The 12,947-nt window shown below is 40.5% G+C and overlaps 1 protein-coding gene across 1 annotated transcript in view; it reads right to left on the reverse strand.

Annotated features, from left to right (window-relative positions):
* Positions 1–9,316, reverse strand: part of ADCY5 (adenylate cyclase 5) — a 92,586-nt gene extending 83,270 nt beyond the window's left edge. The window contains exons 1-2 of the mRNA XM_070730324.1: positions 9,172–9,316; positions 5,391–5,512 (exon numbers count right to left, since the gene is read on the reverse strand). Of these exons, the coding sequence (XP_070586425.1) occupies positions 5,391–5,473 (83 nt within the window). The 5' untranslated portion in view covers positions 5,474–5,512; positions 9,172–9,316. The remainder of the gene's footprint in view (positions 1–5,390; positions 5,513–9,171) is intronic.
* Between the last annotated feature and the right edge of the window lie 3,631 nt (positions 9,317–12,947).

Below are 12,947 nucleotides of genomic sequence, written 5' to 3' on the forward strand. Positions count from 1 at the left end.
TGGATATACAGTGATCCCCCGAGTTTCGCGATCTCGATCTTTGCGAAACGCTATATCGCGATTTTTTCACCCGATGACGTCACTCCCTTCCTTTCTCATCTTTCTTTCTCTCTCTCTTTCTCTATCTTGCTTCTTCCTCTCTCACACTCTCTTCCTCCCTCTCTCATCTCTTTCTTTCCTTCTCTCTCTTTCTCTATCTCTCCCCCTCTTGCTCTCGAGCGGCGGGCGGCACCCAGGGAAGGTTCCTTCGGCCGCCCACCAGCTGATCTGCTCGGCAGCGCAGTAGCAGCGAGGAGCCGAAGATGGGGTTTCCCCTTTGCGTGGGCAACGGGGAAACCCCATCTTCGGCTCCTCGCTGCTACTGCGTTGCTGAGCAGATCAGCTGCTGGGCGGCCGAAGGAACCTTCCCTGGGTCTTCAACTCCCAGAGCGGTGGACAAGCGGCGGGCGGACAGGAAAACCGGCGGCCGGACAAGCGGAAAAGCGGCGGACAAGCGGTGGCCGGACAAGCGGCGGAAAAGCGGCGGCCGGACAAGCGGACAAGCGGCGGACAAGCGGACAAGCGGCGGACAAGCGGCGGACAAGCGGCGGACAAGTGGAAAAGCGGCGGGCGGACAAGCGGACAAGCGGCGGACAACCTGAAAAGCGGTGGACAAGCGGGCAGGCAGGCGGCTCCTCAGCTGCTGGGTCTTCCCAGGTGCGGAAGTAAAAACACCATCTGCGCATGCGCGGCCATGGAAAAAGGGGCGCGCATGGGCAGATGGTGTTTTTACTTCCGCACCACTACATCCCGAAAAATCGATTATCGCGAGGGGTCTTGGAACGGAACCCTCGCGATAATCGGGGGATCACTGTATCTCAATTCTAGGGGACAATCGATACTTGTAGATGAATACAAGACAATTACGATAACAATTCATCCACTCTGGCAATTTTTTCATTTTATTTTTTCAAACATATGACTGCAGTTTTCTCTAGTGCACTTCTAAATACACACGGATCACCAATAGACTATATTATGCTCAGTTCTTAGGAAATCACAAAGGGCCAATGCCTTTTCTTCACAAGGCCACTTGAAGGGCAGTCAGTCAGTGTTCTTCCAAGAGAAACTTAATTTTTCCCCCGTCCAAAGAAATGTCTATTTCACAAATGACCTTTCTGCTCACAAAAGCTTTCTATAAACTCATGTAAACTCGGGAAGAAAAACTTTGGCACCAGCAATACCCTAAAATATTTCCTTTATTAGTAGATGATTCCCCATCTTCTTTTGCTATACTCTACTTTTGAAGCTACTTTCAAATCTATTATAAAGATTGCTGTAAGGTGCAGGTGCCCTTTTAAGCAATTTTCTCTCAAAACTGTTCAATGTTTTTCTCCATCCCTCTAATGGGGAAATAAGGCAGAGAACCAGTGATTTCAGCAAAAACTACTAGGTAAGCTATGGCCTACAATGTAAGGTCATAATTACATCTCCAACAACAGATTGCTGCTGTAGAATGACAATCATTATAAAAACGTTAAGGTTCCTTTAACTTCCTTTTTGAATCTGCCTGGAATTTTAAGTTCAGAGCTGGAGATCCTCTTTCAAGCATCTTAATCGGCAGAGTTAAGATGACTGACACTCCAAAAGTGGTGTTTTTTGAATAGTCAAGAACATGGGGTTATGACTAAAGGTGGGATTCAGCAGGTTCTGACCAGTTCTGGAAAAACAGTAGCGGAAATTTTGAGTAGTTTGGAGAACCGATAAATATCACCTCTGACTTGCCCATCCCCAACTATTCTCTGCTTCTTGAGCCCCAGCTGATCAGGAGGAAATGGAGATTTTGCAGTAATCCTCCCCTGGAATGGGGTGGGAATGGAGATTTTACAGTATCCTTCCCTTGCCACGCCCACCAAGCCAAGCCAAGCCACACCCACAGAACCTGTAGTTTAAAAAAATTGAATCCCACCACTGGTTATGATGTACCACTTAGGTCCCGCCACCTACGGCTGGATATAGCCCAGAGCTCCCTATATTGGTTTTGCTCTTGTTCTACTTCTGCATAGGAAGCCCTGTTAGATAGAATCAGTGAGCAGAGACGCTTACACTGTGTTCTATCAAGTTTCTTCCAAAAAAGCCTTTTCATACAGACATTCTGATTATTTCATTTTTTAACTCAGAGAAGAGGTTGTGGAATTATGTCTGAGGAAAGCAAAACAGGAGCAGGACTGTGGATGTCCAGAATCCAATCTTTATGTAGCATTTGGTTTGGGATATTATATGCCAGGACCATTCCTCATACAGATATGGGTTTCACAGTGTTGCCACGAAAACTAAATGCACATATTTAGCTTGTCAGTCTCTTCCCAAATTTCAGAATTTGAAACAAATTACAATGATCTCACAGAAAGAAGACATATATTTGGTAAGATATCTGCCTTCTGGACATTTCCTCAAAATGGCACCTTTTTTCCCAATTAATGAAAAGTTACTACTCTAACAATTCAGTTTTCCTATGAATAAAAAACTAAAACCTTTTGTTCTGCGAAAAAGTAAAGTAAGCATTAAATATACAGTGGTCCCTTGACTTTCGCAGGGGATACATTCCAAGACCGCCCGCGAAAGTCAAATTTCCGCAAAGTAGAGACGTTCCCTTCCTTCCTTCCTCCCCCTCCCTCCTCCATTCCTGGTTTTATGTACCCCCAGAGCCTGCAGGGGCAATGGGGCGGCAAGCTGGGGGCTTTGGTGTACTACCTGCAGCGGGCGGCAGTAAGGCTTGGTAACGCTCCGAGAATTAAAGGGGAGGGATCGGGAGGCTGGGGCGGAAGCGGAGCTTTTATTTAAAGAAGCAGGATGGCTGGGATGGGGGGTGGAGGAGGAGAGTTAAAACACACACTATTGTACAAAAAAACCACTGAGTATTTTTTTAATAATATTTTTTGATATAGACTTTTCGCGAATGTTGGACCCACAAAAGTCAAGGGAACACTGTATTATTAGGGTGATTGAATCTAAGCTAGGTGAACTACTTCAACCTAAGCTTACTTAAAGTACTGAATGATACATTAAAAATTACATAACCTCCATTATTTGCATAGGTGTCCATATATTGAGAGTTTTGTTTGTAGTGGTTAAACTTAATTTCTGAAGAATCATTTATACCTCACTGCAGTGAAACCTACTGAATTTGGAAATTCTTAAAAGCCTATATTTGTTCTTAAAAAAACTTCTTAAAGAAAAAAAGAAATTCTTAAAAGCCTTAAAAGAAAAGGAGGATGAAATTAGAATTTTCCACTTATATTCTTGACTGCCTTTTAGTCACCAAAAGCAATTAGTCACATGAAGATCTGCATATGTAGACTAAGATAAGCATACTATGAGCAAGAATGTATGTGTGTGTTTATGTGTGTGTGTAAAGTATATAAACATACCCATATTTTTCGGAGTATAAGATGCAACTTTTTCTCCCAAAAAAGAGGGTGAAAATCTGGGTGAATCTTGTACTATGAATGTAACCCTGCCCAGCCTCTGAAACAGGGCTTCAGAAAAAAAAACCCTCTCTAAAACGAAGCTTCAGAAAAAAGCCTCTTGAAACATAGCTTCAGAAGAAAAACCTCTGAAATGGAGGTTTCAGAGGCAGAAAAAAATGTAAGTCTCATAGCTCACAACCAATGAACCTGTTGCTAAAATTCACCTCTGGGAACAGCTGATTAAGGGTATTCCGGGAGGCCGATCCACCCACCAATCAGCTTTTTTCTTATTTTCCTCCAAAAAATTCTAAGGTGTATCTTATACTCTGGTGTGTCTCATAGTCCGAAAAATACAGTACTTTATATGTGTATAAAGTGTATATATTTTATATTCACATACACATATACACACACATCCTTTACTTGAGTTGTACATTTTATCTTTGGATGGTTACGAGTCAAGCATTTTGTAAGAGCTATTGTTTTATTGTTAGCACAATTATCTAAATATAATAAATGATTTCATCAGTATATACTGAAATCTTTGCTGTGGGTTATATTATTTCTCAGCTATTTTTGTTTCTAATGGTCTATGACTGACCATGTCCTCCCTGCTTTTCTGCAAGTTCCCCTTTTTAAAAGCAGTTGTTTGCATCTCTGGCATCCATAAATATGATTTAAAGGCAGCGATGGTACTGTCTAAAGGCTCTGATGTTGGTCGTCTAATTTCAAATCCAGCACAAAAGTCCCAAACAGTTGCCAATCTGGCATTAACCACACCAATTAGGGCAGGCTATTTCTAATTCAAAAGCGTAAACAGTAACGCATTGATGAGCCATGCTGTGCTATTTTGACTTCAGCTGATTTCTTTTCAGACAGTTTGATGAGACTAAAACAGTAAACTCAAGCATTTCTATTTGTGTGCTGGTACAGAACTTCTTCATCTGCCTCTTTGGAATTTGGCCAGTTAAAACCAAACATTCTAGTTTTAGAGTTTTACAAATTAAGATGCTCAGATGGATAAAGGATACAATCAGTGCTTGCTAAGCAAGAAAAACATCTCCTGCTTACCGCCCAAGTCAAGGAGATTCAAACCCTTAAAAATAAAACTAAATACAGTGTCAAGTTTTTCCTTTCTATTTCTTTCATAGAGAAATTCCTTACCATTTCACATCCTAAATTCTGTGGATTTTGCTGGTTAAATGTATAAGGCAAATAAAGATCCATAAGCCACTTGAAATGTGCACACCCTGCCCCTGTATGATATTTTACATCAAACTGATAGCAACCAAAATCCTGTTTCCCTACTGCCCCCTGACCTTCCAGTTTCTCCAGTTCATGAATTAGGGAAAGAGAAAACTAGTAAATACAATACCAATTCATTCAACTCCAAGCTATCTAAACCAGAGAGATAGTTATCTAAGCTATCTGGCTCAGGCTTAGTAAACTGTATTGTATGAATGCAACCACTGTGGTTTGGAAGCCGTAATTCGTGGCTTAATGTCATATTTGAGTGAAACTAATCAATATTGCTCTGGTCTTCCCATGCAATTTTTCCATGCATGGGGTTCTGAATTGACAAGATCTATCAAACAAAGAGGAACTCTTGAAACAGTTTTGCCTACTTTGGAATAAAAAAACATGTAGCCGGGGAATATGCAACCTAAAGTGCCAAGGGCCACAGGTAGTCCTCCAAAGTCTTTTAAAACTCCTAACCAACTTGTTAATGGGGCAGAAAATGGAAAATATCAAACACATAAAGGATCCTTTCTTTATCTACTTTGGCACTAGCATGCCATTCAAATATCACAAGCAGAAATAATTCCTAATGTGTGAAGAGTTGTGCCCCTCTGGAATGGGAATACAAAAACTCAGCAGGGGACATGCATTTTCTTCCTTTTTTACACTGAATTATGGATGCATCTTTCCCTCTGCACATACCTGACATTGTCATGTTTCTGGATATAAATTTTGTGAAACATCATATCTTCTTTTTTGGCATTAATGTCAGCTTTCATCTCCATGGCAACATGGCGAGGCAGTACAGAAAGCAGGAGACGCTCCTGTGGAATCAGACAGATAAACCAATTAAAACACCTGCTCTGGCTTCAGTTTACAAACACAAACCTGTCTCTCTTTGAAGATCATGCTAGCAAAATTAAAGTGCTGTTTCGTGATGGAAACATAGAACCAGTAAAGCCTGCCCTTATCAAGTCATCTAAGATCCTGTTCCACTTAGTCAATAAGCAAATCAGGATGTCACAGAGAAAGGGATTTCCTCCAATTACAGTTTGGATGGCCAACTGTTCATACTCCCCAACTCTGTTTGTTTATTTATTTATTGTATTTATATGCTGCTCACTCCAAACGGATTCTAAGCGGCTAACAAAAGTCGTGGAATTCAACTTTCCTATATTTGCGAGGTTTTGTCTATCAAGCCATAAGAAGATAGGTAACAACAAGTATTGTAACAGAGAAACAAGTCATTACTTAGGTCCACTTCTTGAATTTTTTGTTTGTATGCTATAACACAGAAGTCCGCATGCCCCAGTCCATGGACTGGCATTGGGCTGCACCATGAAAGAAACCAGGCTGCACAAACGAGCGAAGCACCATCCATGGGATGCAGGCAACGCCTGAAACTACATCCCCTCCGACCCATGGAAAGACCTTTCTCCTGATGTTCAAAAGACTTGGGGCTGCTGCTATAACATATAGTCACCTTCAAAAGTGTAGGCACTATTCATGAAATTTTATGTTCCAATAGGACCTATTGGTTTTCAACCTTTCTAATGCCGCGGCCCCTTAATACAGTTTCTCATGTTGTGGTGACTCAACATAAGTATAGCCCCAATTCTCCCAACAGAGCTTTGAGCTGATTGGCAGGAAGGTCAGAGGGACACTCCCACTGTAAACGCCTGATTGGTCAGATTGTTAAAAACATGTTCCAAGGCGCCAGAATAGAAGCTTTAGTTCCTAACACCATGGGAAATTTGTCTTTTCCCTTGGTCTTAGGCGACCCCTGTGAAGCGGTCGTTCGACCCGCACCTATTCACTGCAATAGATGAACAGGAAGTCACAACATCCACAAATGCAGCAAATTTCTACAAATCTGGATATTGCTATTATGTACGTGCATTTGTTTACAGAATCAAACTAAAAAAATAGCAAATCTGGCAGATTCAAAAGCTTCAGCACCCTTAGTAAAGTCAGTATTTCATGAGGCTGGTTTGGCAGGAATAACAGCTTTCAAAATAACAGTTCCTTTTCGGCGGCTTAGAATCTTTCGGGTCTTGATTTTGAAAGATTTTCCCATTCTCCCTTGCATGTTGTCCAACTTTCCCTTACAAGCTTGGTATCATTCCCTGGCCTTCTTGCATGCATCTTTTCAACAATGCTCAATTCTGGGAATTGTGAAAGTTATTATCTTTCTTTTCTATAAGGACTTCATATTTGATTTGAAAGTGCATTTGGGATTGTTGTCTTATTGAAATATCCAATCTCTTTTCAATTTCAGTGTCTTCAAAGACTCTGGGGTTTTTGCTTTTACAGAATCAAAATACAAAATAGCAAATCTGGCAGATTCAAAAGTTTCAGCACTCTTTGAGTCAGTATTTCATGAGGCTGGTTTAACAGAATAACACTGATAATTTGACTCCAAACCGTCATTGAAACCATTTTCCCCTCCAATATTTCCTGTGTCACTGGATGCCGTAACACTCAACAATATAAAAGAGCCCCTCCCAACAACAACCTTTTAATAACTGAAAGGTTTACTGTCTTGAAATGTACCATGGCTTTTTCTCCAAATGCATCTTGTATCGCTATGGACAAACCCAATTTTGTTTCATTAAGCTCAAAGCATTTTTTTTCTAAAATATTTCAGGTTTATCAAGATTTTCTTTTGCATGCTTTAAACAATGGCTTTTGTGATGAGATAAGTGGAAAGGTTTCCTTCTGTCAACTCTCCTATACAGTTCAGTGTTTCGTAAGCAAAACTGTTCTGCAGAGCCATGGACATCTTTTATTTTTATTTTATTTGTTTTGTCAAGTACGTATTGGTGGTATACAAAGATATAATAATATTTATATACATGATACTAGTAAAAGAGAAACATTAGAACAGGGGACAGTTTAGTGTTAACTAAACCTCATGGCAGCTTGTCTGTAGTGATTTTGCAGATATTTATCTATCTATCTATCTATCTATCTATCTATCTATCTATCTATCTATCTATCTATCTATCTATTTATTCATTTGTCCAATACACAAATACATAGGAAGAAAAATAGACATGTGATAATATAAAAGAGGGTGAAAGTGAACTTAGAGGAGAGGATATATGAAAGGAAGAGAATATATAAGATAGGTGAAAGAAAGGAAAGACAATTGGACAGGGGACGAAAGGCACTCCAGTGCACTTATGTACGCCCCTTACTGGCATCTTAGGAACCTGGAGAGGTCAATTGTGGAGAGTCTAAGGGAGAAGTGTTGGGAGTTAGGGGTTGACACAATGAGTCCGGTAATGAGTTCCACGCTTCGATATCTTGATTGTTGAAATCATATTTTTTACAGTCAAGTTTGGCGCAGTTCGTATTAAGTTTGAATCTGTTGCGTGCTCTTGTGTTATTACAGTTGAAGCTGAAGTAGTCATTGACTGGTAGGACATTGCAGCATATGATCTTGTGGGCAATACTCAAATCGTGTTTTAGGCGCCGTAGTTCTAGGCTTTCTAGGCCCAGGATTGTTAGTCTATTTTCGTAGGATATTCTGTTTCGAGTGGAGGAGTGAAGGGCTCTTCTGGACATTTTCAAGGGTATTGATGTCTGAAATGTGGTATGGGTTCCAGACAGATGAGCAGTAGTCTAGGATGGGTCTGGCAAAAGTTTTGTAGGCTCTTGTGAGTAGAGTGAGATTGGCTGAGCAGAAGCTGCGTAGGATCAGGTTAACAACTCTAGAGGCTTTTTTGATTTGCCTTGATTTCAACAGTTATGTATGCCTAGCATTTCTTAACAGTGTTTCTCAAGACCAAAATTGCTAGTTGGATGTGTTTAGACATTTTTATAGTCTTCCCTGGCTTTGTAAGAGTAAGTTATTTTCAAATGTTCAAACAGCTGCTCAGAGAAGCCCCTGACTGTTGAAAGCAGACAGAAAAAACACTCAGACTTAAGAGGTTAGAAGGCTCACAATATTTGTTTATCTATGAAATTGTTCTGGCATGGTATCTTATGCTCCATGATAGTTTGTTCCAGCTCACAAAAACTGATTGTTTCTGGAATTTTGCAAGCTGGTTTGAGAGCACAGATATCACAGCATTTAAGGCTGAGCAATACTATGGTAGTAATCAAGCTGGTTGTTATGCTTTCCAGCACATTATGTAACATATTTTGGTTATTCACCCAACGCAAGTGCAAGATGATAGGTACAGCATTTTGATCGAAGACTCATCATTTTTGTACATGTATGCCACACCAGTAGAATGGGACTTCAATTGCTATGTCATGCCCATCCCCATTGCAATTTGATACCTCTGCTCCTTATGAATTCATCCAAAGATGAATCCAAGTTCCACACTGGCCACAAATAATTGACTTTTCTAATCTGGTAGGCATATTAAAGCTTCGAGATCTATTAGGTTTTGCCCATGGAGCCTGAAAAGTCAGAGGCAGACTTTAGAAATGTCACATTTTCATTGTTAAATAAATCCTTCTCGTCAGTTACCTGTTGCTGGTTTTCTCTCTGAGAATGTAGGCGAGCTTGAATGCATTCCCTCGTTTCCTGAAAGGCCTGTCTTTGGGACACCTCAGCTGGGTAGTGTGTACACACCCCTACAATGTTTGTGCAGATGAAGATGAGGATGTTGGACACCAGCTGCAAAGATCATATGGGTAGGAGAGAAAGACAAAACAGGTTGTGTTTCATAAACATGTTCCAAGAATAGACATACAATATCTACATCTCTTTGCCTTGAGAGCACAAAGGGAGATGTATACAGTGATACCTCCTCTTACGAACCCCTCATCATACGAACTTTTCAAGATACAACGTTTAAAATTCTTTTGCCTCTTCTTCCGAACTATTTTCATCTTACAAACCCCCGCTGCCGCCGCTGGGATGCCCCGCCTCTGGACTTCCGTTGCCAGCCGAAGTGCCCATTTTCACGCTGGTGGGATTCCCCTGAGGCTCCCCTCCATGGGAAACCCCACCCCTGGATTTTGCCATGCTGCAGGGGAATCCCAGCAGGGGAATCCCACCAGCATGAAAACGGGTGCTTCGGCTGGCAACGGAAGTCCGGAGGTGGGGTTTCCCAGCGAGGGAAGCCTCAGCAAAATCGCAACATTAATTGCTTTCCCATTGATTCCTATGGGAAACATTGTTTCGTCTTACGAAGTTTTCACCTTATGAACCTCATCCTGGAACCAATTAAGTTCGTAAGACAATGTATCACTGTATACCATTTTAACACCATCTATAAAAGCTCTTCCTGAAAACCACTGACTTCCACAACACAAGTAGCTATCAAAGCTAATCTACTGTCATCCAAGTGCAAAGGTCTGTGAATTCAATTCCTAGTATGAACCCTGTAGAACAGCATCTGGCTACTCATGGAGAATTGTCAATGTAATCTCTTCTTTTGATAATTGTTGATCTTATTGCACACTGCTTATCATTTATAAATAATTACCTATCTACTAATCAACCAACCAACCAACATTTGGTGTTGTTATATCTTTTTCTGAATTCTTATGAACCAGATGATTTTTTTTTTCAAATCAGCAATGAAATATAGTAATTATGAGTGCCCTAGCATGTAGATGGAACAATGGTTAAATATTTTTATCTATTTTTCCTGGATGAAATCTTAATTCCTCACCTACAGAGAATCTGGCAAATGCTTTATTATGATACATTATTGCTTAATCAGGCATTAGGGCCTTGCAATTGAATTGTCCCAGTAAAATGTAGGACTACATGGATGCCCTCTTAGGATATGCTTTCAAAATCACTTTACAAAGTCTTATGCCCTAGAGATAATGCCTTTATTGAAACACTATTTTAATCCAATGTTTCTTTATTGATCTTTAGAAATATATTGAATACAGTATTGTAAATGTACAGTATGTGCTTATAATGCCTTTATAAACAATATTGCTACACTGGCATTTTCTGGAAATAATTCAATCTTGGCCCACCTATCAAACATACATTTGACCACTAACGTGTCTAAGATTAGATAGCTATTTCTACATGATGACTTGTGTAAATAAACAAACTGATGAATGACTCCAACTAGTATCACTTTTAAGCATCTCTATATATGGCACCAATGTTATAAATGCTCCCAGTTTGGACTGGTTCATGTTCCCGGTTTAGACCGGTTCAATCCACTGCTCTTGCTGCCCTCCCTCCCCACCTGGTGGCAGACATCTGCCTGTCATGGTGCCGTTTGCTTTCATTTCCCTGTTCCGGAAGGCCAGGCAGACATCTTCAACCAGGCGGGGAGGGAGGGCAGCAAGAGTGGCGGGTTGTTCCAGGAAGGGCCTGATATTTCCCCCAGCCACAAATGCTGAGATTTGAGGTCTGCAAATCATGTTAAAGGATGAGCTATTGATGGTTTCATGGAAGGAAAACAAACTGAATGTGGGATATAGAGAGCGTGGGGCTGGCCCTGGCCAATGGCATCATCTCATCACAGCCTGTCTATGAAGTCTTCAGCTTCACATGCGGCGCCGATGGAGTCTCAGGGGGTTCAGGTGAGGAACTAGCATGCACCCCAATCCTAAAGTGTTGGCAACGAGAAAAAAGGCTTGTTTCCTCATTGCTCCATGATTCAAACCTTCCCCTAAGTAAACGTGACAGGCAATAGGGAGTACTGTGCAAGTTCTATTACTCATTCTCAATCCACCTGGACTTTTCCCTATGTTCTCTCCGTTCCATGCTCAGTTTGTTTTCCTCCCACGCAACCATCAATAGCTCACCCGTTAGCACAATTTGTAGACCTCAAATAGATTCTCCCTTCATGGGAATGTTTCTGACTGCAGAGGTAATCAAATGCAATCCGCTCAGCAAGATGCACCAGGAGATTGCGCGCTTGGCAGCGATCCCTCTCCCACAAAGTGTCTGGCATCTTTTTGGCCTGAAAAGAGGGCAAAGAGCATGACGACTGGCTGGTCCAGGTGGCACCAACATGGGTGCTCTGTGCCACAGACAGCTGCTGTCTCCCTGCCCCATCGCCACCATCAGCTTGTTGCAACTGATAGATCCCTGCCAGTCGCTGATCACCAAATGCTTCCCAGGGAAGTGCTGCTGTCCTCCTCCCTCCTCCACTTCCTCCTCCAACCAACAAGCTTTTTCCTTCCTTCGCTATAGAGGAAGCCATTTTCTTCACACGTGGACTGAAAATCTGCACGAAAGGAGGAGTGGAGGTAAGCAAGCACGCCAAAAAACAAACCAGAGATTTAATGAGACCACGGCTGCTACATTTTTCTGAGGTTTAGAAAGCCAGTTTAGTGTTTCATCATATTTTGCAAGTTGGCCACACCCATCCGGTCACATGACTAGCAACTCACGCCCATCAAGCTATGGCCACAGAACCGCTAGGGGAAATTTTTAGGTGTCACCACTGGGATGACATCTTTCTTCTTGCTTATGCATTATATTTCACAACAGGGTTCAACTTTTGTGAAGAGCTTTTAAATTTAATTTCAAATAAATACACAGAAAGTTGTGTTACAGTGAGTCAGCTACTCAATCACATTAAAACTGACCACAAATTGACTTTTGTGTATGTAAAATCAGTCACTGTGGTTTTAAATCATAATTTATGATTCTCTGTGCTACGTGAACCTGAACAAATATGAATTGTTTTAGTACACCATAACTAAAGTATGGCTTCAGGGAGCCAGTTAACTCAATCTACTAAAATATTAAAGCAACATAATCAGATGTTAACAAAGCTTTAAGTAAATTAATAAACTGTCTATTTGATATTCTGTCTGTTTAAATATTTTAATTTAATTAACTACCTGAAAATGTTAAAATGGGGCCAATAAATGTAATTTTTTTTGCACATTTATGGAACTTATGTATTGCTACAATCAATTTTCTGAGGAAACATTTCTAGTTATAGCAATCATTTATCAGGTTGCAATAGTTGCACATCAAGACTACCTATTTTTTAATCTTCTGCAAATGATAAAAGACAAAGATGGACACAGAAATATTGTCCTTGATGCAATATAGTATATTTTAATGCTGAAAACTGAAATGTTCAAATTTGAAAATTTCCTGCTGTAGCAGAATTGTTGGGATTATTATTTAAATTTATTTTATAAATTTTATAAATTTATAAATTTATTATTTTAGATAATAACATATAATGCTAATGTAAAACTGTATTTGATATTGTCTATTTTTAACAATTTTGTAAACTGCACATGGAAATATGCTATCAAGGCAGTTTAGAAATGTAATTAATAAACAGACTCTTACAAAAA

The sequence above is a fragment of the Erythrolamprus reginae genome, chromosome 1, assembly GCF_031021105.1.
Source record: "Erythrolamprus reginae isolate rEryReg1 chromosome 1, rEryReg1.hap1, whole genome shotgun sequence".
NCBI classification, from domain to species: domain Eukaryota; kingdom Metazoa; phylum Chordata; class Lepidosauria; order Squamata; family Dipsadidae; genus Erythrolamprus; species Erythrolamprus reginae.